The 22,650-nt window shown below is 37.9% G+C and overlaps 1 protein-coding gene across 1 annotated transcript; it reads right to left on the bottom strand.

Annotated features, from left to right (window-relative positions):
- Nucleotides 1-156: 156 nt before the first annotated feature.
- ano7 (anoctamin 7) lies at nucleotides 157-19,002 on the bottom strand. Its single transcript, XM_066680122.1, has 24 exons — nucleotides 18,961-19,002; nucleotides 13,517-13,667; nucleotides 12,916-12,964; nucleotides 12,404-12,546; nucleotides 11,746-11,853; nucleotides 11,081-11,217; nucleotides 10,757-10,814; nucleotides 10,485-10,595; nucleotides 9,981-10,146; nucleotides 9,488-9,578; nucleotides 9,289-9,385; nucleotides 9,021-9,164; nucleotides 7,366-7,503; nucleotides 7,170-7,268; nucleotides 5,512-5,614; nucleotides 5,318-5,429; nucleotides 5,191-5,245; nucleotides 4,992-5,089; nucleotides 4,647-4,792; nucleotides 4,003-4,208; nucleotides 3,063-3,202; nucleotides 2,804-2,894; nucleotides 1,575-1,694; nucleotides 157-1,176 (listed from the first exon to the last, which is right to left on the bottom strand). Exons 2-24 carry the CDS (start codon nucleotides 13,610-13,612, stop codon nucleotides 1,039-1,041), a joined length of 2,646 nt encoding a protein of 881 aa, XP_066536219.1. The 5' UTR covers nucleotides 13,613-13,667; nucleotides 18,961-19,002; the 3' UTR covers nucleotides 157-1,038.
- Between the last annotated feature and the right edge of the window lie 3,648 nt (nucleotides 19,003-22,650).

Below are 22,650 nucleotides of genomic sequence, written 5' to 3'. Positions count from 1 at the left end.
AACTTGTATGAGTAAGTTAACCACCATCACAAAATTGATTAATATATAATTTGCATTTTCCAGGATAGCTGCAATACTGTGTGTTTCATGAAAATGAACACAAGAGTTAACTTACACACAAAGACAAAAACAAAGATTTTTATTCTGCAAATGTTTATTTAAATTATATTTACTGTGTAGGTAATCAATATGACTGAATAATTTAAATGTTGAGTCATGCAAAAATTACATTATTCTATGACCCTTGCATTTTATTGGACAGACACTCTCAATCCATTGCTTTACAATAGTCAATATTCATAATACTATTTACAGCAACAGCTTAATTATTCTGGAATATTCATCACTAGACATTTGTGAAGCTCATTCTGCTTTGAGAATACAAAGGCCAGTATAAGAGCTTTAGCGATTACAGTTGACCCAGGCATTTTGAAATTGTAGATCATCACATTTTTAAAGTGTCACACATTTACCTGTCTCTTAGTGTAATTGATAAATCTACTAATTTCTTTCTCCATTTTCTGATTAATGTTCAAACACTAGATGTGGAGAGCTTCCACTCTGTGATCCATTCTGGGTCGCTGTGGTAAAAAGTGCTCACAAGAGATTCCAAAAATGGGGTTCTAAGAGCTTTATAATTTGTAAATAGTCAATTAAAAAATAGTCCCTTAACATTGACACAAGACAAAATATGTTTTTTAATCTTGAGACAGAATAGTACACATTTTCATTACTAGTGTCACTGCCTCTATTTTCAACTCTAGTAAGCAACTTTTATATTCATAATATTGATGCAGACCACATTAATATTATTTTCCTGCTATCCAATACCTGCTATAGAGAGATAAGAAGATACTGGTAAGTTTATTCAGCTATGTAATACATCCTTCTGCTTCCCAAAATGAAAGAAGGTTCCTGCAGTATCTAGAAACGTATTAGATTGAATGAAATTGATAAGTCATGATTTTGATAAAAAAAAAAAAAACCAACAACAACAACCCAAAAAGTAGGTAAGTAGTCTCTCTCTTTCTAAACAGTCTAAGTGTTGTCCTCAGGTACAGGTGTCAGACTTGGAGGAGGGGAGTCAGAGTCACGTGGTGAGACTATGGATCTTCCTCTGTATCGCAAGTCAGAGGTAGGACTTGACGACTCTTCCAGAACTGCTTGTTCTAAAGACTTTAAGTAAAAGAAAAAAAAACATGTAACATACATTGTTTTCTCCTTATGGTTTAAGTTTGGCAGACCAAAGGACTTATAAAAACTCTGAACCATGGGTGCTTAATCCAGGGATGACAGAAATGGCTCTAAAATTCAGGTGACCTTAGTGTACTAGGTTTAAATCAGGGTTGGAGTTGACAGACATGGTTGATCTCCAGGATCAGGATACCCCTGATCTACATTATTCTGAATAAAAAAAACTTTTTTTTTATTGCTTCAAATCTATTCTGAAAGGAAATTGACAAAATACTTTTTAATTCCAAATCAATCACAGTTCCTTAACCTTACATACTTGTTTTCAATCCGTACCCCAGTTACTCTAGTTGCTCTAAACCTAACCATATAAATAATCTTACCTGGTTTTCAGCCAGAGCTTGTTTAGCCATGTACTGCTCTCTCTTGATTTTTATCTCCACTTCCTCTGGGATATCTGGCACCATCCAGTCAATCATTTGACCAATCAGGAATACCACATGCTACAATATAGACAAAACATGACCATATGATTATTCCATATTAGAGAACTCACTTTTGCATTCAGTGATAAGAAACATTGGTTTATGGACCTTGCATATACTATTTACTACCCAATTACCCCACTATGAAGGTCAAATTACTTAAATGTAAATCAAAGAAAATGTAAATGAAGCAGGTGAACAATGGTTTCTTGCTCATCTGCTCCATTGAATGATTTTCAAGTATACCAAGTTACACTTTTTACAGGTTGTAAATGAAAGTTAATTTGTTGTAACTAAAGACGCATTCCACTGCATATAACCTACACGACGACTCCGCTTGGCTCTTTTGCTTTTCCACTGGCCAAATCTTGTACCTAGTGCCTAGAACTGGGTATATTTTTAGTTCCTGATCACTTACAATTCCAACGAAACCAAGCAGGTATTAAACCATGACGTATAACCCGGAATAGCGCGGATTAGCCAGAGAGGCCTGCCAATCACCAAGAAATGCAGAGTCTCCAGCCAAAGCTGAACACGCAACAAGGAAAACTGATCTGTGAGAACTGGGGTGTGGCCGTGTTCAGTGAATACCACTGGCATTGTTGTGGATTTCAAAGCTCATGGTTCCCATTAGAGAGGTTTTGCAATATTACTGGCTCCATTTTGCAGGAGAGATGTGCTAGTGGAAAAGTGACCAGTTAAATGCGAGTATAGTCAAGAAGATCCCATGCAGTGAAAAAGCACCATGTATTCTTATAGAGTTAAATATCATAAAATACAGTCAAAGTAAGAGTTAAAGGCAAGTTCATATTAGTCAATACTGTATTTATTATGATATGTAATAGCATGGGATTTGTGTATACTGCATGTCACACATTTTAGATATTCTGCAAAAAATAAAAATAAAAAATACAAACATTGGAATTAATTTATAAGAAGTAAAAAAACTTTATGTATTCATCAAATAAGCCCAGTTTAATTTAGCATCAAAAATATCTTTTTAAACATATGGAGTTACCAAACATAGACTTCTAAAGCCTCAAAAATCTCAAACTAAATTAAAATTCTAATTAATGTCCCAGTTTCAGAAATGCTGTCTTATAGCTTACTGTCTTATATGAAAATACCTCAAATATAATGATGAACCCCAGACGAATGGCCAGCAGGTTATAGTATTCAGGAGTGAAATGCCCTTTTTCATCTCTAAAACCTCGATATCTGAAGATGACAATAATTTTAGAAATCACCATTTATTCCCATTTATCATTTACAGCATATTATACAGCTTATCGTTACATCACCAATGCTGCAATTAAAGTTAATGTTATTTTGTTTCTCCTGTACCGTTACCAAACGAGGAGGTGGGACACTGAAGATATTCTTTACCTGCACTGCAAATTGCTTTCAGTAAAGTTGTTGGGGGCAGCAGAGAGGGTGAAATTGATGTAGCCTTGTAGACTGCCCTCAGTGGTGTAGCGGTAGTAAATGCGTGGTAGGAAGTCTGAGGTGAAAGCAATCAAGAAAGCCTAGCACAGGAACAGGAAGATAAACATGGCCAAGCAAGTGACACATAAACTTCTCATTAGCCACTACACTGATTATGTTTACCTTTTTTAATGTCACAACAAACACTTTCTAAAATAAGCCTGTCTGTCATGTCATGAGAAACTTCATAAAACTGACAAAGCATTGTAGAATAAACCATGGTGACTCATTCTGCAATCAGAAACAGAACAATGGGGGATTTTTGATGACTGTTGACTGTTTAACATTCCTGGGTATATTAGATATTTTACTGATATTTTGTGAGAAAATACGTTAACCAAAATTAAATAACAAAATTAAGATTTTTTAGCGTAACATTTCTATTGATTTGCTAAGTTTGTAGAAAAATTTTTGCACAAGTTACATTTTATGTTTTTCCACTGCAACATTCCAAAGTATAAAAATTAACATTAAACAGGAGGAGGAGGAGTTTGGTGTGTTCTCCCTGTGTCTGTGTGGGTTTCCTCCAGGTGCTCCGGTTTCCTCCCACGGTCCAAAAACACACATTAGTTGGTGGACTGGCTCCTCAAAAGTGTCTGTAGGTGTGAGTGATTGTGTGAGTGTGTGTCGCCCTGTGAAGGACTGGTGTCCCCTCCAGGGTGTGTTCCCGCTTTGCGCCCAATGATTCCAGGTAGGCTCCAGACCCACTGAGGCCCTGAGCTGAATAACGCTTACATTTAATGAATGAATGAATTAAACAGTAGTCACCCATATTTTGCATAAGACCATGCATAAATAAAAAAAACATTATCTGTAGGACAGCTGAAGCAGAAATGCTTACATTGCTGATAACCGCCAGATAGGTGATGACCTGCAGGATGGTGAACCATATTCCAATGTCCTGTGCTCTCTCAGCCACAGGCCTGCGATATTCACATACAAACTTCTGAGCATCCAGACGGACTTCTACCCAGTTATTCACCAGAGCAAAGAGTGGAGCCAGGGGACAAGCAGCTACAAAGATAGTGATGAAACCAAACTGCAGGACTGTGAAAAGAAATGGTTAGTGAGGCTGAAAAAAAGGTTTGTATGTTTGATTTGAATTACAACTAAATCAAGCTGAGTCCAAGTGCCGTAGACCTCTTTACTTTATAGCAATGGCCAAAGGCAGGCCAGAAGGAATGAATACATCCTGAGCCCTTAACCTATTTTCAAATGTGATGAAATATGTATTACAACCACGTGGCAAATTTAGCTCACCTATTTTAACCATTCATGACATGTGACATTGTTTATTCAACTATTTCTGTTCTGAGGCCCATGACTCAGAATGTAGATAAGTCACTTAAATTAAGAAACTGGTTCTATTTATTCACAGTTATGCAATAATTAAAGATAATTAAAGCAATATGACATTTCACATGGACACTTAATATATATAGATATTAAAAATGTGATTTCTAATAATGATATTTGAAGACGCACCCATTTCCAGATATTCATCAAACAGCCCTTCACACACTAACAGCCCATAATCCGTTTCCCAAGGAGACGCGCACTGCTGCTCATCTGCCCCCTTCTCTCTGTTCGCAGGACGAAGCTTCCGCTTGTGCCACCATGTCTTTATCTTACTGCATAGGAACAAAATGGGGATATTCTGAGACAAATATTTGCATACATTTTCTTTCTTTTTTTATTTTCAAAACTGTAAAATAGATGGGAAAAAGAAAGGCTTGGATATAAAATGATTAAATTTTCATTTCCAGTGTGGATTAGATTTTTTTTTAAAATGTTTTCACAGTAAAAAAAAAAAAAAAGTAGAAGACTTACGGAAGAACAAATTCTTGAATGTTGTTGATGACTTGTTTGCCTACCATGATAACCAATAATTCTTGAGCTAGCTCAATGAGACATCCTGAAGCCCCACACTAGGGGGAATAAATAAATACAATAAAAACAATGAAACAGCAAAATTATACAAAGTAAAAGGTAGAGAGACAAGCACACAGATAAATTAGTGCCTACTCACATCCTCATTTCGAATTCCAAAAAGGGTGTAGTAGTTTCCAGGGTATCCGACAAACCTTAAAAACAGCAGATCAAATCAACTGTGTGTTATTTACCGATGCACTAAACATTATTTGTTGAACACTCACCTGCCTTTGAAAAAGGCAATGTAAACAGGAGAAGAGTAGAAGTTGACAAACTGGAAGATAAACACTTTGAGGATGAATGCATCCTCATATTTAGTCTGAGTACGGTGCATCTCTGTTGGCAGAAATGTAAAGAAACATGAGCTTTGTATTATCAAAAACAATTAAGACTGATTCGTGATGCCATGCTTTCTCACCCCATTGTGTCAGAATTTGCGCAAGATATGTGTAGACCTTAGACAGCAACAGAATCACCACCAGATTTAGCACAGAGCCGGTAAGACTTGCTATTCTCCCAGCCTAAGAAGAGATAAGGAGAAAGAACTTGAGATATATATATATATATAAATCTGCAGGCTTATTTATCTATTAGACTTGAGACATATTCAGTAACTACTACAGGTTGTTTTGTTGTTTTCAGAGCAAAGGATTCTTAAAGGAGCACGATTTTCATTTCCTAGCTAGTACATTCATTCATTATCTGTAAGCGCTTATCCAGTTCAGGGTTGCGGTGGGTCCAGAGCCTACCTGGAATCATTGGGCACAAGGCAGGAAAACACCCAGGAGGGGGCGCCAGTCCTTCACAGGGCAACACAGACACACACACACATTCACTCACACACTCACACCTACGGACACTTTTTTGAGTTGCCAATCCACCTACTAACGTGTGTTTTTGGACTGTGGGAGGAAACCGGACCACCCGGAGGAAACCCACACGGACACGAGGAGAACACACCAACTCCTCACAGACAGTCACCCGGAGCGAGAATCGAACCCACTGACTGCGACACTACCTGCTGCACCACTGTGCCACCCTAGCTAGTACAAATATACTTTAAAATGTGAGGAACATGACAAAAAATATTTATCAAAGCCATTAGCACAAGTTCCCTCCGTGCCTGACGAAATCAGCTTTGGGAGACTGCACTCCAGACTAGTGGTCAGGGACATTGGTGTGGGACATCTAGTGGCTAGGTAGGTGTACTACAATAACAAAGCACTCTGGTGAAGCGCTCATGTGAAACCCAGTTTAACGTTAAATATATCTTAAGAAAACAAGAATTTTATTCAGTGGAATTTAGGAGCGTTTTTATTAATCAATTTATTATGAAAAAGTGACACAATGTAAAGGCTGAGAGGCATATTCATATTCTGAAAAAGGCATTAAAAATCAACAAAAATAGAGAAATAAAAGGATTTCTTCTGAAAACATAAACCTGACAACTACTAAAATTAACATGTTTCAGACACTCTTAGCTTGGAGATATTTGCAATAATCATACGGATTTCCTTGAATTTACTGACAAATAAATGTTGTCTTGGGCAGCATGGTGGCAAGTAGTGTTGCTGTCATAGAGCGCCAAGGTACTGGAGGTTGTGGGTTCAATCCATGCCTAGTGTTTGGGTGGGTTTCCTTGTACGTTCAGTTTCCTTAATATCATTCATTCATTCATTCAGGGTCACGGTGGGTCCAGAGCCTACCTGGAATCATTGGGCGCAAGGGGGGAATACACCCTGAAGGGGGCGCCAGTCCTTCACAGGGCAACACAGACACAGACACACAAACACACATTCACTCACACACTCACACCTATGGACACTCTTGAGTCGCCAATCCACATCTACCAATGTGTGTTTTTGGACTGTGGGAGGAAACCGGAGCACCCGGAGGAAACCCACGCGGACACAGGGAGAACACACCAATTCCTCACCGACAGTCACCCGGAGTGGGAATTGAACCCACAACCTCCAGGTCCCTGGAGCTGTGTGACTGCAACACTACCTGCTGCACCACTGTATCGCCCCCTTAATATCATGATATAGACAAAGTTACGGCCCTCAACAAACTTACAGAGAATATGAAAAATGCATTCTGAGACTTGTAGATGATAATGCTCAGGATGCTTCTGTAGAGGATGATTGCTATTAGAAATATCAGCACAACAGCAACCTGCAGAGATAATGATCAGTTTGAGAAAAACAAGTGATGTGTGTTTTACCACAAGTTGAATTAAGGAAGTTCAGTTCTATGTCATTTTGTGATCTACCATTAAAATGATGACCATGTTGCCGGTCAGAATGCGATGACAGCGGCTAGTTTCTGGGAAGTGAGGTTCTTCGGCTCCAGTCACAGGATTGCGGACAGTTGTGGGGGCCATGGCAGTGAACTCCGGCCTAGGCCTTTCCTAGAAATCAAGAGCATATGAAATGAAAATAAGATGAAACTTCAATGTATCAGCAGTGAGTCTTCTCCTATAAAGCCTTATGAGACAACAAAGCATAGAAGGTGAGATACTCCTCAATACAAAATGAATAAGTAAAGGAATGTACCTTCTGGGGGGTGGCACGGTGGCACAACAGGTAGTGTCGCAGTCACACAGCTCACTCCAGGGACCTAGAGGTTGTGGGTTCGATTCCCTCTCCGGGTGACTGTCTGTGAGGAGTTGGTGTGTTCTCCCCGTGTCCGCGTGGGTTTCCTCGGGGTGCTCTGGTTTCCTCCCACAATCCAAAAACACACGTTGGTAGGTTGATTGGCGACTCAAAAGTGACTGTGAGTGTGTTGCCCTGTGAAGGACTGGCACCCCCTCCTGGGTGTATTCCTGCCTTGGGCCCAATGATTCCATGTAGGCTCTGAACCCACCACGACCCTGAACTGGATAAGAGCTTACAGATATGGGTGTACAGATAGGATGGATGTACCTTCTGGTACTGGTAAAACTTAAAAGGGAACAGTTACACACCTACGGACACTTTTGAGTCACCAATCCACCTACCAACATGTGTTTTTGGACTGTGGGAGGAAACCGGAGCACCTGGAGGAAACCCACGCTGACACGGGGAGAACACACCAACTCCTCACAGACAGTCACCCGGAGGAAACCCATGCAGAGGAGGAAACCCACGCTGACACGGGGAGAACACACCAACTCCTCACAGACAGTCACCCGGAGGAAACCCATGCAGACACAGGGAGAACATACCACACTCCTCACAGACAGTCACCCGGAGCAGGAATGGAACCCACAACCTCCAGGCCCCTGAAGCTGTGTGACTGCGACACTACCTGCTGCACCACCGTGCCGCCCATGAGTGTTCTTATAGTTCCTTAAAACACTAACAAATGGAAACAAGACTGTTTCCATTAATTCACCAGATCCATAAAACTGAACAGTCAGAAAGGAACTAAATGATCTAAATCTGCAATGTCCTAAAAATAAAAACTGAAACCTGAAAAAAACCTCCAAAGATTAATAATGAAACCAATCTGTCATAGACTGACACCATAATACATTAATAGCAACATACTTCATCCTCAAAAGGAAAACAGGATTCCGGTCACGATGTATTTGAAAGCTATAAAGAACTACGTCAATTTAAAAGATATTTATATAACAGCATGGCCTTTTCTTTTATTGTTTTGATCATAAAGAAAACATTGCTCCGAAACCACGGAAGCACTTAAACAATGTTTGATGGACAGCACTTTTCTTCACTCCCAATCTTTCAGAACCACATCCAAGTGCCACAGTCATGTGCCTACATTGTTATACCAGCACAGATCGGATTCAGTTTAGACTATGTTTTTAGCTGAATCCAGAACAAACTACAAAGAACACAGTGTAGAAATATTAATATGTAATTATCTATATATCAACATCCTATAGAACTGTAGAATTATCCACAACCTTCGTGTCTTTCGTACCTCATTCTCCTCAAACTCAGAACAGTCCCATTTGTGGGCCAGAACAGCACAGGTACGCTTCCAATACTCCAGGAATGTGACCGCCCACAGAGACATAAAAATACTGAAGAACACTGTCCCTCCATTGTCAAACAGTAAACCAGCCTGTGAAAAATTTACAACACCTTATGTTTCCATAACTTTTTTTTTAAATCAGAATATTTGAAAATGTGGGTTGTTTCATCATATCATATCGCCCACTCTTTTTTCTGACAACCTTTAAACTCACTTTATATGTGTAGCAGATGCTGGAGAGGTTCCAGTAGCTGCAGATGTCACAGAGTGGACACATGACAATGTTTTCCCCATTTTTACAAACCTCATTCCTGAGGGATAAATATTAACACGGATCAGAAATGTTGAGGGTCCTAAACAGGACAAATAGACCACATCTTTCAGACCACTTCAAACGCATCCATGCTACTCACGCTGGGACATCAGTGACCATAAGCCAGATTCCAAATAAAGAGAGGAGGAAGCCTACAACTGCAGCAGGAAGTAACCACCCTGTGTAGAACCCTGAGAGAGAAAGAGAGAGAGGGAGAGAGAGACTTAGGATGTTTGCAGATATAGATGACAAAAGCCTGAGCTCAATTTGGGTGGTGTAAAACTTGTCAAACAATATTTACAGCTAGATAAGGGTTATAAATGTAACGGGCACACCTTACAAAGATCGGTGCCTCCCCTGTGTTTTAGTCAAACATAAAGCTATTGTTGTGTGAAAAAATCTAATTTCAAAATTTTGCTGTCAAGCTGATTACATGTAAAACCATAACGCTTGTAATGCATTTTTTGGGGGTCATTATTGAAGAGATTGTGACACAAAACCAAAAAAAGGTGGGGGGAGGGGGCGTGTGGTGTTGTTTCTACTTGGATGTTATTTGCTACTGCTTGTTCAGAGAGAATAAACTCAGTTCTTACCCAGCCAGGCGAAGTAGAGGGCCACCTTCTCTCCAAAATATTCACGAATGTGGTCAAGGGGCTGGTACTTCTTCCAGCACGCCCACCTCGCCCAGTACTGATACAGAATCTGTCTCAGGCTCAGAGATTCAGGATCAACAGGAACTCTGGGTATTTGATATGGACCCTTACAGAACAGTGTATATGGCCTAAGGGGTTAGTAAGTTTTTCATAGCTCCTAGCTGGAAAGTGCAGAAATGCTAAAGGGCCAATATAAAAATTGATTCTAATAGAGATCTTACTGATGATTCCTAAAAATATACATACACAGGGATACTTAAGAAGGCATGTTCAATTTTTATTATTGTTATTATTTACATTTATAACAGTTCTAAGCCATTAGTAGCTGTAGATTTTCATAAATCTTTACATTTATGATAGTCATTGCAAGAAACACATAATAGTTATGTGAATTAGGATTGTTTTCACTGTTTCCTTTGTCACCTTAGTAAAATAAACACTCACCTCATGTAAGGGATAAGCAGCAGTGAATACTTTTTCTCTGACCAGCCTAGCTATTCCAACCTCTCCCCTCTTCAATGCTCCATACTGCGTCCTAGATAAGATCTCATACAGCTGTGGGACAGTTGCGACGTTTATATCAAAATGTTGCAGAGTTGGCTTAACCCCATTTGCAGAGGCTGTAGTTACTAGGCATTTTTACTCAGTCACATTGACATAAGCATATCAAATTTTAACAGATTTGAAAATACTCAGTACAAAACATCCAAACTCACGATTTGATGCCTTTGTGTGGCATTGAAGAAAGTGTCCTTGTTTTCATGGCCAAGAAACCTGCCAGCAGATATGTGAATGTGATAACCGCATTTGAATATGTGTGAGTGTGTGTACGTGTTTGTCTTTGAGGAGACCAGTTTGCTCTATGTCAACATGCTCTGTGTGAACAGTGCCTTAGATGTTAATTCATTACTACCTGTCTACAATTTTTCATTTTAAAGTCCAACAATTAGCTCAACAAATATAGTAATCTCTATCATCTATCGCCAGCTTCATCCGACTCATACATTAATATGCACAAATATACAGGGGTCATACTGCACCTCTCCAGTTTGTTATTCCGGAACTGGCAGGTGTAGTAGTCTGGTGGAGGGTTAGGTACTTGCTGAGCAAGAATATTGGGGATATGTAACTGCTGCAGCACATTCTCTGACCAGTTGGATTCTTGATTTGTCTCGACCTGTGAAGCAGATTCACATTATTTATATACTCTATATACACTATAAATACACTCTATGTTCCAAAGTTTGTGGACATCCCTTATAATGAGTGAGTTCAGCAATATACTCTGCATCCACTGTGGACAAAGGTGTTTATCTGTGGTCACACAGCTTGTTTAATCTATATATAAAACATGGAATGAACTGAGGTACTCCACACAGGTATAAACCCCACATCACTGGAATGGCATCCTTTAGAGTGACAGAGCATCTTCCAGCACATATGGGTTGAGCTGGAGTAACTTATGTGATCCAAAACTAATCGAACAACATTAGTATCTGATCACACAGAAGTTGGATATATACCATCAAGTCTTTACAAAAACATCTAGTATAAGCCTAGAACATTGAAAGCTGCTACTTCAGCATTGAGGACAAACTCAGTATTAATACCCTCTAATGTCACAGGAAACATTAGGCCGTGACTTCCCAGAGTGTAATTTCATATTTGGAATGTATTCAGTGTGTTGAGATGTGTGGCACTTCACCTGTAGTGGAACTCTAAGACCAAGCTCCTCTGCATAATAACACAGCAGACTCCAGGGGGCGCTCAGAAGCACATATGTGGTTTTTGTGTTGCCTTGAACAACTTCTTTCTAGAAAAAGAGTCATGAGAAATAAGAATTTAATAGTAAATGTGTAGAGCTTTCTTTTCCCTCTCTCAAGTGGTTTTGCTGCTCATTATTAATTAATAATGTCTTGATTCTAAGGTTCAAGTAACTCTAGGCCAGAGGTTCCCAATGTATATTTATGGCACTGTTTGTTTTTAATAATTCCCAATATATATATATATATATAAAAGGCTGTGCAGAATGCTTGTTCTCAGCCACCTGACTTCACTAAATATTTGACCTCTGGACCAAAAACACCCATTTGTTTGTGATAGCAAGCAGACGATGTATGCTGGAAGTTTAAACTTATGTTTGCCTAGTTAAAAGGTAAAAGCCTTTATTTACAGTGTGTAGCTGTTGAGGGTGTATAAATTCTAGTTTCTGTGGAAACCCTCCACCTAAGGACAGTTTTGAGCAGCCAGTCCACCCATCAACCTGTGTTTTTGGAATGTGGGAGGAAACCGGAGGAAACCCACACAGACACAGGGAGAACACACCAAACTCCTCACAGACCCTTTAACATAAGGGCACTGACCGTTTCCTGATGGAGGCCCACTTTCTGAAGTTTAGATAGGAAATTTGTCCTCCACGTCCTCTGTGTGGCCTGAGTGGAAGTTTCTTCTTCTTCTTCACTTGGCTTGAGCAGATTTACAGACTCATCCCACACTAAGACAAAATCTACAAAAAATGTATATTGCACTCTGTAAATTATATTAATAAACACATATCATACAGGTTAAAAAGTTTAATATTACAAACTCTGGCATTATATCATATTATTAGTTTTTACCTCTGCCAGAAGATAAGTAAAAAATATTAATAGCTGAGAAAACACTGTGCTGCATTCTTTAGTAAAGCTTTTGATAGTAATATTAACACTAATGAAGTAGAAGTAAGCCACATTTTCTTAAAATAAATTACCTTCTGGAGTTTTGTTTTTTTTGTATACAAAGTAATAAAGTATAAAAAAATGCATATACTCTAAGATAACACAGACAGTAAAAACTTGAAAATCCTTTGGTTTACTTCAAAGACAAACTCACTTACCAATTCGTGTGACCCCATCACAAAACACATTTCTGTTCTTCTCAGGGGACTGTGGGGAATATGTACACATGTTTATATACAAAATACAAAAGATATTATAATATTTTATATTATCACTCAGCCAAAAGGGGAATAAGTACTATTAATATTATCAACAGTTTGGTGAGAAAATAGGGAAGTGGGTAGGGGACAATATATGCTTATGGAATTTAGGTTTAAATTTTTCATTCATTCATTCTCTGTAACCACTTTTCCAATTCAGGGTTGCGGTGGGTCCGGAGCCTACCTGGAATCGGGCGGCAGTCCCTCACAGGGTGACACACACTCACACATTCACTCATACACTCACACTGTTGTACACTTTTGAGTCGCCAATCCACCGTGTGTTTTTGGACTGTGGGAAACTGTTACCCGGAGGAAACCCATGCAGACACATGGAGAACACACCACACTCCTCACAGACAGTCACCTGGAGCAGGACTAGAACCCACAACCTTCAGGTCCCTGGAGTTGTGTGACTGCAACACTACCTGCTGTGACACAGTCCTGCCCAGTTTTAATTTTACTTTTTTTTATTATTTTATATTTTTAACACACTTACCAAGCCTGTATCCATGGTTCCGTAGTTGGGGTCATGGACCTCAGACAGAGTGATCAGTGTTGTGCTGTCCTCCACTTCGCTTTTCTTCTTCATCATTGTCCCCCTGCTTCTATTTCACTTTACCTCTGACACAGAGAGCCCTCACTACTGCCTTTATAACACATTGAGATGAAGAGCAAACTTACAGTAAAGTAAGAATTAACTCAGGTGAATCAAACTGAACCCAATGACACCTCTCAATGTGGTAGCCCTACAACCAGAATCACTGATCACTGATGCTGTTTCACCACCAAATGTTATGAAAATTGTACGTGTATATTTTTATATTTCTTTATAATTTTTCCCTGTATAATAAACAAACAAACTTATTTCTGTGCAGTCTATGCTCCACAGATTGAAGGTTTATACCTTTGAATATCTGACACATGCTGGCAACTACAGGTCATTAAAACAGCTGTTTCATAACATGAAGAAGAACCACTGGATGTAAAATCTGATGGAATAATGTAACAGTAAATAGCAGTTGTCGATAAGGGGAGTAATTATGATATGTACAGTGCTATTTGAGTCAACACCTTGGACCAAATGACTCAATTAGCAACGCTGATGGCATAACAAATAAAAAGATATCCCTAAAGGAAACACCACTTAGCACACAATCACACACTATTCCCTATACAGAGAAAACCCTAGTCCCAGACATGATTCTCTCTCTCTCTCTCTCTCTCTCTCTCTCTCTCTCTCTCAGGTCTATATATGTCCATGTGAACCCTCCATGACTCACCTTAGTGTCAGTGCGGCACTGTAAGTTAAAAATGTGACAGACCTATTGGTAAAACAAGGAGACGTTCTTGCATTATAAGATCCTGGTCTACATCATTTTTACTACATAAAGTTGTTAACACAAAGCAGAGGAACACGTAAGTCTGAATATCCATTGATACTGACATCCCATAAAAAGGTAAATTTGAGCTATGCATATCACATCTGAAAATAATCATGCCTGTACAACCCAAAAGACATTTAAAAAACATTGTTCAATATTTAAAGTAACCCAAAAAGTTACCACCAATCTGTGTGTGCACTGTAAACCTAAAAAACACAGTCAATGTACAGTAAATTCTACTGATTTTTGTCTTTCACATTAGCAGCAGTTAACTGTAATGTCAAACATATTCACAATTTCATCTATTAAAATTGTTTAAGTTAATAAAGAGGAATTTAAGGGGAATGGAAAACTTCATAGAACTTGTAATAATATGTTGAGAGAGTAGAAGGCACCGATACATGTTTTGAAAGTTTGTTATTAGAAATTAACTTAAGGGGTCAGTGACAAATAAAGGCTGTTATGATGTCCAAACTTGTTAAAACAACATGTAAGATGTTTGTTTCAATGTATAGTTTCCATTTCTGTTGGTGTCATTGTACAATTTTTGGTGACATTCCTACAATTTTTAACCAATTAAATTGTCAAATGGTGTAACCACAAAAGCATGGCCAGTATTAAATAATTCACCCTCCTAGAAGTTATGTAAGTGTACTGATGAAAATAAGTTATTTATTATGAAACGCCATCTCAAAGTATATTTAAAATATTTTATTTCTAAACTTAGATAATATAGGATTTTGTTGTACTGAGCAAGTCAGAGTGCCGTAGACAATGTTTTCTCTTTATTCTTGGGTCAGTTGGTTTAAAATAATTTTAAATTTCATTTTTACAGTGTAGTAGAGTGCTAAAATCATAGTCATAGTAACCTTTTGTGCAATATCAAACTTTTAGGAGAAACATTGATTATACCAATTGACATTTATCGGTTACACCAACTGACCATGCTATCTGTACAGAGAACAACAAGTTATTGGCACATGAAATTGAATGAAAAGTCATGGAGTAAAATTATTTCGATATTTCAATAACTGTGAACACACTCTGATAGATTTTTTAGATGCAGTCCTCCAGGTGGACGGTCGTTCCTGGTCGAGAGTACGCTGTGCACATTTGGCTGCCACTTCTTGCCAGTGTGTGTGTGTGGATTGAGTGTTGAATGGAATGGTGTTCTGAGCAATGTTGATTGTAAAGCGTCCTTGGGCATCTAGAAAGGCACTATATAAGTGTAAATGTAAATAAAATAAAATAAAATAAAAATAAATAAGGATAATGAAGATGACTAAAACTGTTAGTCTTACGTCCAGAGCCTTAATTCATTTTCCATTTTAACATCACATCTCTCACTAAAACTACACTTTTAGATCAGCATCACTGATTTTACTTTCTCATGAAGCACTAGAGTGTGTGTGTGTGTGTGTGTGTGTGTGTGTGTGTGTGTGTGTGTGTGTGTGTGTGTGTGTGTGTGGTGTGCCTCTGCCTTCTTTTAGCCAGGTAATTTGCCCTTGCAGCAGGATCCATATTAACCCGTGCTCTGTGTTAAGCCACTTTTTCTTTACTTGTAAGAGGCATCTGTTAGGAGAAGAGGAGAGAGTTTGTTCTTTGCATACACAAGTTTCCACCTACATACTGCTTGCTTGCGTGCATTATCCCATAGAAATTTGTAATTAAAAAAACAGATTTCATTTATAGATTTTAAAGTTCTTTTTAGACTACATTTCAAGCTGCACATTGTAGTATATTAACATTTTAATAACAACAACAACAATCATTGTAATCACTTTATTATTATTATTATTATTATTAACAACAACAACAACAACAACAATAATAATAATTATAATAAACATTACAAAAGTAGAAGTGTACTTCATAAAGGAAGTAAAGGTACACCACTGGACATTTCAAATTGAAACCAGAATATGCAGCCATTATTGTGGACGACAATAATGGCAATGCAAACACTTATTTTATGATGATTAAAATGGTGTTTAATAATATTTTACTGAAGTCATACTATTTGACATGCATTCTAAACATACCTGACTATGACCTGAAAATGCTTTATTTTGTCAAATACTAGAGAGAGTTACTAACCTTGACTTGTGGCAGTTGGGGTCTTCAGACGTCCTGTTTGACATCACATCCTTTCACCTGACCTTCTGGCTCAAAATTTTCAAATTTGCTCCAAAATGGGTGGTTATACCAGCAGACATACCAGAGGTTTGACTTGGCAGACATGTTAATGGCAATGTTCAGAACTGCCATGTTTCTCTATTATTATTTGGTATTAAAACTACTTGTTTAAGATTATGCCACTGTATTTCAAAGGCTGTTTAGAACATCATTACACATTTGTTCAACATTTTATATTCTTGGTGCTGCATTTTTATGGTTACACCATTTAGATAATTTTTCTCAGTATTATTTCATAAGTTAATAAAATCAGGCATTTCAAGATAGGGGCCCAAAGAAAATTTCACATTTTTAAAGTTATTCAAACCTCAGGGACTTCAGGAGGTTATAGGCTAGAATGCAGTTTTTTCTGCGGAACACCTTCCAGCCAATGCTTCTTTTTTAACTGCAACTAATGAAAAGTATTTGACCATAAGATTATGACAATGGGTGAATTCACATGAGACCACTCTGAATTACTTATTCTACTGAGTCCCTGTGCATTTATTTGGCATAAATTTTACATTTACCTCTGGAGTGTTTTCTTGATATAACTGGAACTTAATCCCAATAGGCCACTGATGTCTGGTTACACCAGCATCACCTACATTTTTACAGTAGGGGACAAAATAGATCTGAGAAGACTAGTGTGGACAATAGAATGGACTACAATGAATTATTTACTGTCTCATGTTTAAATAAGAAAATGCCAGGAATAAATACGTGAACTGATAAGCGATTTCAGTTAGTATTTATGCATCCTCCGTGTAAGAGCTTCTCTCTGTGATTTCCATATTGATGATTTACTCAAATTCCTAGGCAGCAGTGTGTGGTTATACGTGTAAATGTAGTGTGATTACATTGTTGTGACTTGTCTGAGGCACGTTGAATATGGGAGTATATCCTGCTAAATATTGTTATAATTGAAATGAAAACCATAAATATCTTTAGCCATTTCTTTTTCCAAACGTTTGTACATTATGAAAAATCAAATGAATAATTTCATTTTTCACTTAAGCATGAGTCTGCACTGACAAAATGTAAACACATTATTTCATTTAATTTTCAAAAATATGCTGGTATTTCATGGTCAAATCTATAATGAAAAGGCTAATTGGGAATTGAAAAAACACACACCACTTGCTTTTACTTTATATTAAGTGTTAAAATTAAAATGAAATGCAAGATTGGTAAATTAAAGTGGAAGGGATTGTTTAAGATTCCGTTCTCAGGCCTGAACGCACTTTCCGTGACAAAAAGAAAATGAAAACGAAAAAGCATCACCTACTGACAATTTCTTTTTTCATTTTCCACTCTTTCATTTTCAGGCTGAACATGCAAAAGTATTTTGGTTACACTTGGGCAGGACCGGTGGGTGTGTGGCAGAACTAAAAGGCTAAGTCCATTGTGGGAAGCAGTAGTCAACCCTGGGGGGTCTGCAAGTGAAATCTAAAGCAAATCTACAGCAAAGGAGACTGTGCATAGGGCACTGTAGGGTCATTCTGAAATACATAAAGTGACTTCATATTCAAAAAACAAACAATAACCTATAAAATTATCTTATATACTACTGCTTATAAAGACTCTCTACTGCTGAAATTATGAATTTACAGTTTATTGGTGCCCACTGCTAACCTACATATATTTTCATGTTGAGCCTGAAAATGACAAAGTGAAAAATGAAAAAGTGGAAAATTACAGTATGGTATTTTTCATTTTGTCACTCAAATACTTTCAGGACTGAAAACAGAATCATGAACGGGCACTGACTTTAATTTTACAGTCTTTCATTTTAATTTTGTCCTATCTGTTGCATACTGAAGTTGAAAAGAAAAGCTACATTCTGTAGTTACATTTAAATTTTGACACTTAATATTCAGTTCATGAAGGATAAGAAAAGCCAAAGTGATGTTAAGATTCTTTTCCCAATTAACTTACTTTTTTATTTGTATTTGACCATGAAATACCAGCATAGTGCTGACCCATGTTTGAGTGAAAAATTAAATTGCAATTCAATATATCATTCCTATATATTTGCGCACACGTTTGTTGAAAAGAAATGGCAAAAAGGTACTTGCATTTTCTTTTAATGGTTTTCATTTACATTTTTATTTTTGGCAGAATTTACCCATACACTGGCCACCCAGGTCACAGCTGGTCTCTTCAGAAATCACCCAGAACAAATAGTAGTATTAATCTCACTGTACAACTCTGTATTTGTGCAGCTGTTGTTTGATTGTATACGTTTTATATTCCAGGGATGTGAACCAAAGGCACAAAAGTCCTTTTTCTACATACATTTCCTGCTCTTTCCAAAAAGAGATTTACTGCTTCAAATACACTTAAACACTGTGAAAAAGAAGAGCAATTGTTTAGTGCTCACCTGTTGCTGACTTCCTTCTTTCCTCAGCTCAACATGTTCAGGTCTTTCGTGAGTCAGTTTCCCAACTGAATTTTTACAAGACTCTCTCTCTCTCTCTCTCTCTCTCTCTCTCTCTCTCTCTCTCCAGGATATAACTCAGACTAGCACTTCCCCATAGGAGAGATAAGGAGGGAGGGAATACTAGTGATGAAAATGGAGGGGGAGAATGTTCCTCCTGTTTGCTCTTAAGGAGGAGTGTTCCAGTTCCACTAACATAGGCCAAATGAATGACGAAAAGTGTGTTAATTGTGAAATAATGTAGTAGACTGCTATTGCAGAATAAAAAATATTTACAGTTACACTCTATACCAGGGGGTTTCCATTCCATCCTGAGGGGTCCTGAGGGCCTTGTAACCAGTTTGATTATTTCAGTGATGGAACACTATCCTAGCAAATAGGTGTGAGCAAATGTTAAAGCAACCTAACAAGACGTCAGGACCAACAATGCTAACCACTAGCAAAACCAGCAAATGTTAAGTGGTTGTCATGGAACATTTAATATTCCCAACCTGAATTTCAAGTGATCTGTACATTGGATACTATGTTCCACAAAGACTTTCATTCCATGCATCAGAAATAATATTTCATATATTAAATGAGGTATTATGGATTAATATTACTTCTATAAAGCCTACATATTTAGAAGTTTGTATCATAAAAATATTAAGTTAATTATATATATAGGTGGCGCAGCAGGTAGTGTCGCAGTCACACAGCTCCAGGGGCCTGGAGGTTGTGGGTTCGTTTCCCGCTCCGGGTGACTGTCTGTGAGGAGTGTGGTGTGTTCTCCCCGTGTCCGCGTGGGTTTCCTCCACGTGCTCCGGTTTCCTCCCACGGTCCAAAAACACATGTTGCAGGTGGATTGGCGACTCAAAAGTGTCCATATGTGTGATATATATATATATATATATATATATATATATATATCACATTCAATCAACATGGTTGGCTGTTGGCTATATGAATATATGAATCTGCAATTAGTCCCCACTTTTATCTCTGCTTCCTCTACACCACTCGCCTGCTGCTTGAGATCCCACCCAAACTTTGATTGGTCTCTTAGGTTTATGATGTAAGAAAACCTGGCTGTCTTAATATGTAGGTATGGGATTTTGGAAAACTTCCTTTTAGAGAATGTTTAGTGTCACGATATTTCACATGGACATGTAGCAAAGTTGAAAAGTTAATATTACCAGAAGGTGTTTTCCCAAATATATCAATATATGAAAGAGACTTTTATTATGAAAGCGAAGGAGGCAGGATTGTTTTTGTCGAAGTGCAGAAACGCGCCAAAGTCATCTTCTGAGACGCTGGATACAGAAGTACTCCTAATGAAATTGTGTCTGTTCTGAAAAACCCCTGCGCTTCTCGGAGTCTAGATTAACTTCTGTTTTACACTGTTCGTCTTCGGTATGTGAGAGGCTTCATCATCTAAACTAAGAGAGCAGAGCAGTGAGACATCAGCACAACATTCATTCCATCCCTTCACATCCCGACTGACTTTAGTGACCGATATTAACTGATGAAAGTGTGGAAATTCAAGTTTAAATATTTAATATCAATATAAAATAGATGAAAGTGAATAGAACCTTTGTGTAATTTCAGTAGGAGTGGTGTAATCAGCAGTTAGATGGGTAAACCAAAACTGGTAGTGTCAGTTGATTACTGTAACTCTGATACATTGCATTATTTAAAGGAGCAGGGAATTATTTTAACATAATATTGATCAAAATTAGCAATTAATAACTTTACATTTTCTCTTTTAAATGCTCTCACATGGAAAAAAAAGCCCCCCAACACACACACATGGAGGCAGCCGTGAGCAAAATAGGTTTAAACTTGTGCCATAACCTAAAGAAAACTAATTCATAAACATGACTTGTTGCTCATTTAAATAGCATAGGTCTCTATCATTTACAAAATGTATTTTGAAGAACCATCCATCTGTTCTTCAATGTCTTCAACTTTTTTTGGCACTTGGTATTTCAAAAAAATGGTATTTAAAACACTCTGTTGCAGGAATGCCATCCAACGTGGAGGTGAAGGCTCGTGTGTGTGACCTGGTGTCTCTTACTGAGCGTGCAAAGGATCTGAGTGGTTCTGACGGAGTGGTCATCAGACAACAGGACACTTTCTTTAATGTGGCCAAGGGAAGGCTGAAACTGAGGGATTTCATGGTAAAATGACCCCAGTGGATGAAGTGTAGCAGTTTGTATCATAATTATATAAGTGTTGCTAGGCATACTTTTCTAATTGTTTGCCTGATTGTGAAGATTCACTTGTATCACGCTTTTCAGGATGGGAGTGGGCAGCTCATATTCTATGAGAGACCAGACATGGATGGACCCAAACTGTCCAACTATTCAATCTCTCACACAACAGATCCAGAAGGACTGAGAGTAAGCACAACCTAGATTTAATGTTATTTTGACAATAGCATTTATATTTTGATGGAAGACATCAGCAGAAAAAACGTTTATTAAATTATGTGTTTAAGTGTGTTTAACGTGACCATGATCATAAACGGACTTAAAAAATACAACGGCCGCTTTGATGTCAGTCATTTTATTAGTATTTTGGGGGGGGAAAAGACAAACAATCATTGATATATTTCTAAAATACCTCTGTAAACTATATAAATGATCAGTAAATAGTAATTAATATACTGTTTATTTTTTTATTGTATTAATCAGCCAAAACTATACTTGAAGTCTTTCTTACTGGGTCCTGTGTTTTATGCTGTATGTAGAGGGTCCTATCTGACGCTCTAGGGAGAATTGGAGAGGTAAAGAAAGAGAGACGGCTCTATATGGTGGGACAGACACGAGTGCATGTGGACTGTGTGGAAGGACTAGGAGACTTCATGGAGCTTGAGGTATGAGGGCAAGTTAAGGTTTATTTTTACATAGCACCTTACTGAATCTCAAACTCTGACTTATGCAGGGTTATGCTGTTTTTGCAGGTAGTTATGAAGGAAAACCAGAGCACAGAAGAAGGAGCTACTATTGCCAAACAACTGATGCTGGATTTGGGTGTGAAGACAGAGGACCTGATTGAGGGTGCATACATGGATCTCCTGCTTGCTAAGAGCAAGAAAAATGGACATTAAAATATATATTTTTATATATTAGTGCACTGGTTTAGATTATGCAGCAGTTAGAGGTTTATGGATATACTCAAGCAATTGGTCCATTTGATTCATGATATTGGGTTCATGATTTTTCATGAAAAATAAATTGGATAAAAGAATCAAGACTAACCACTAGAGCAGTTACATTAGATGGTGAATTGCTGGACTATGGGTGAATATTATTTCCTAATTTTACCCTTCCCCTTGTTTTTGAGTGTTATCTTGCTAGTTGGAACTGATTTACAAGCTCTAATGTTTAGAATGTGCCTTTTACAAAATGGGACGACCCCTCAAGGGCCTTATATGTCATCGTAACACCAAAAAAATTGTTTAAGCATATTACTCTGCTGCGACTCTGCAGTGTAATCAGAGCTTCTGGACTTTAATCTGAAGCTTAATTCAGCTGCTTATTCTGCGTCTTTTGGTTTGAAACGGTTCCACCTTAAATTCTGCAGTAGCCATAGGTGCTAGGATGTAAATGTTTTTTGCTCTTTATGGTGGAACTGGAAAGTCCAAGATAC

The sequence above is a fragment of the Hoplias malabaricus genome, chromosome 1, assembly GCF_029633855.1.
Source record: "Hoplias malabaricus isolate fHopMal1 chromosome 1, fHopMal1.hap1, whole genome shotgun sequence".
NCBI classification, from domain to species: domain Eukaryota; kingdom Metazoa; phylum Chordata; class Actinopteri; order Characiformes; family Erythrinidae; genus Hoplias; species Hoplias malabaricus.
The sequence above is the reverse complement of the archived record's forward strand: the minus strand, read 5'-3'. Positions and strand labels throughout refer to the sequence as shown.

Coding starts and splice junctions, on each gene's coding strand:
- ano7 (XM_066680122.1), bottom strand. CDS start 13,612: ATGATGAAGAAGAAAAGCGAAGTGGAGGACAGCACAACACTGATCACT. Junction 12,547..12,915: donor TGATGGGGTCACACGAATTG/GTAAGTGAGTTT, acceptor CATTTTTTGTAG/ATTTTGTCTTAGTGTGGGAT. Junction 5,615..7,169: donor ATGCATTTTTCATATTCTCT/GTAAGTTTGTTG, acceptor ATCTCTTCTTAG/GCTGGGAGAATAGCAAGTCT.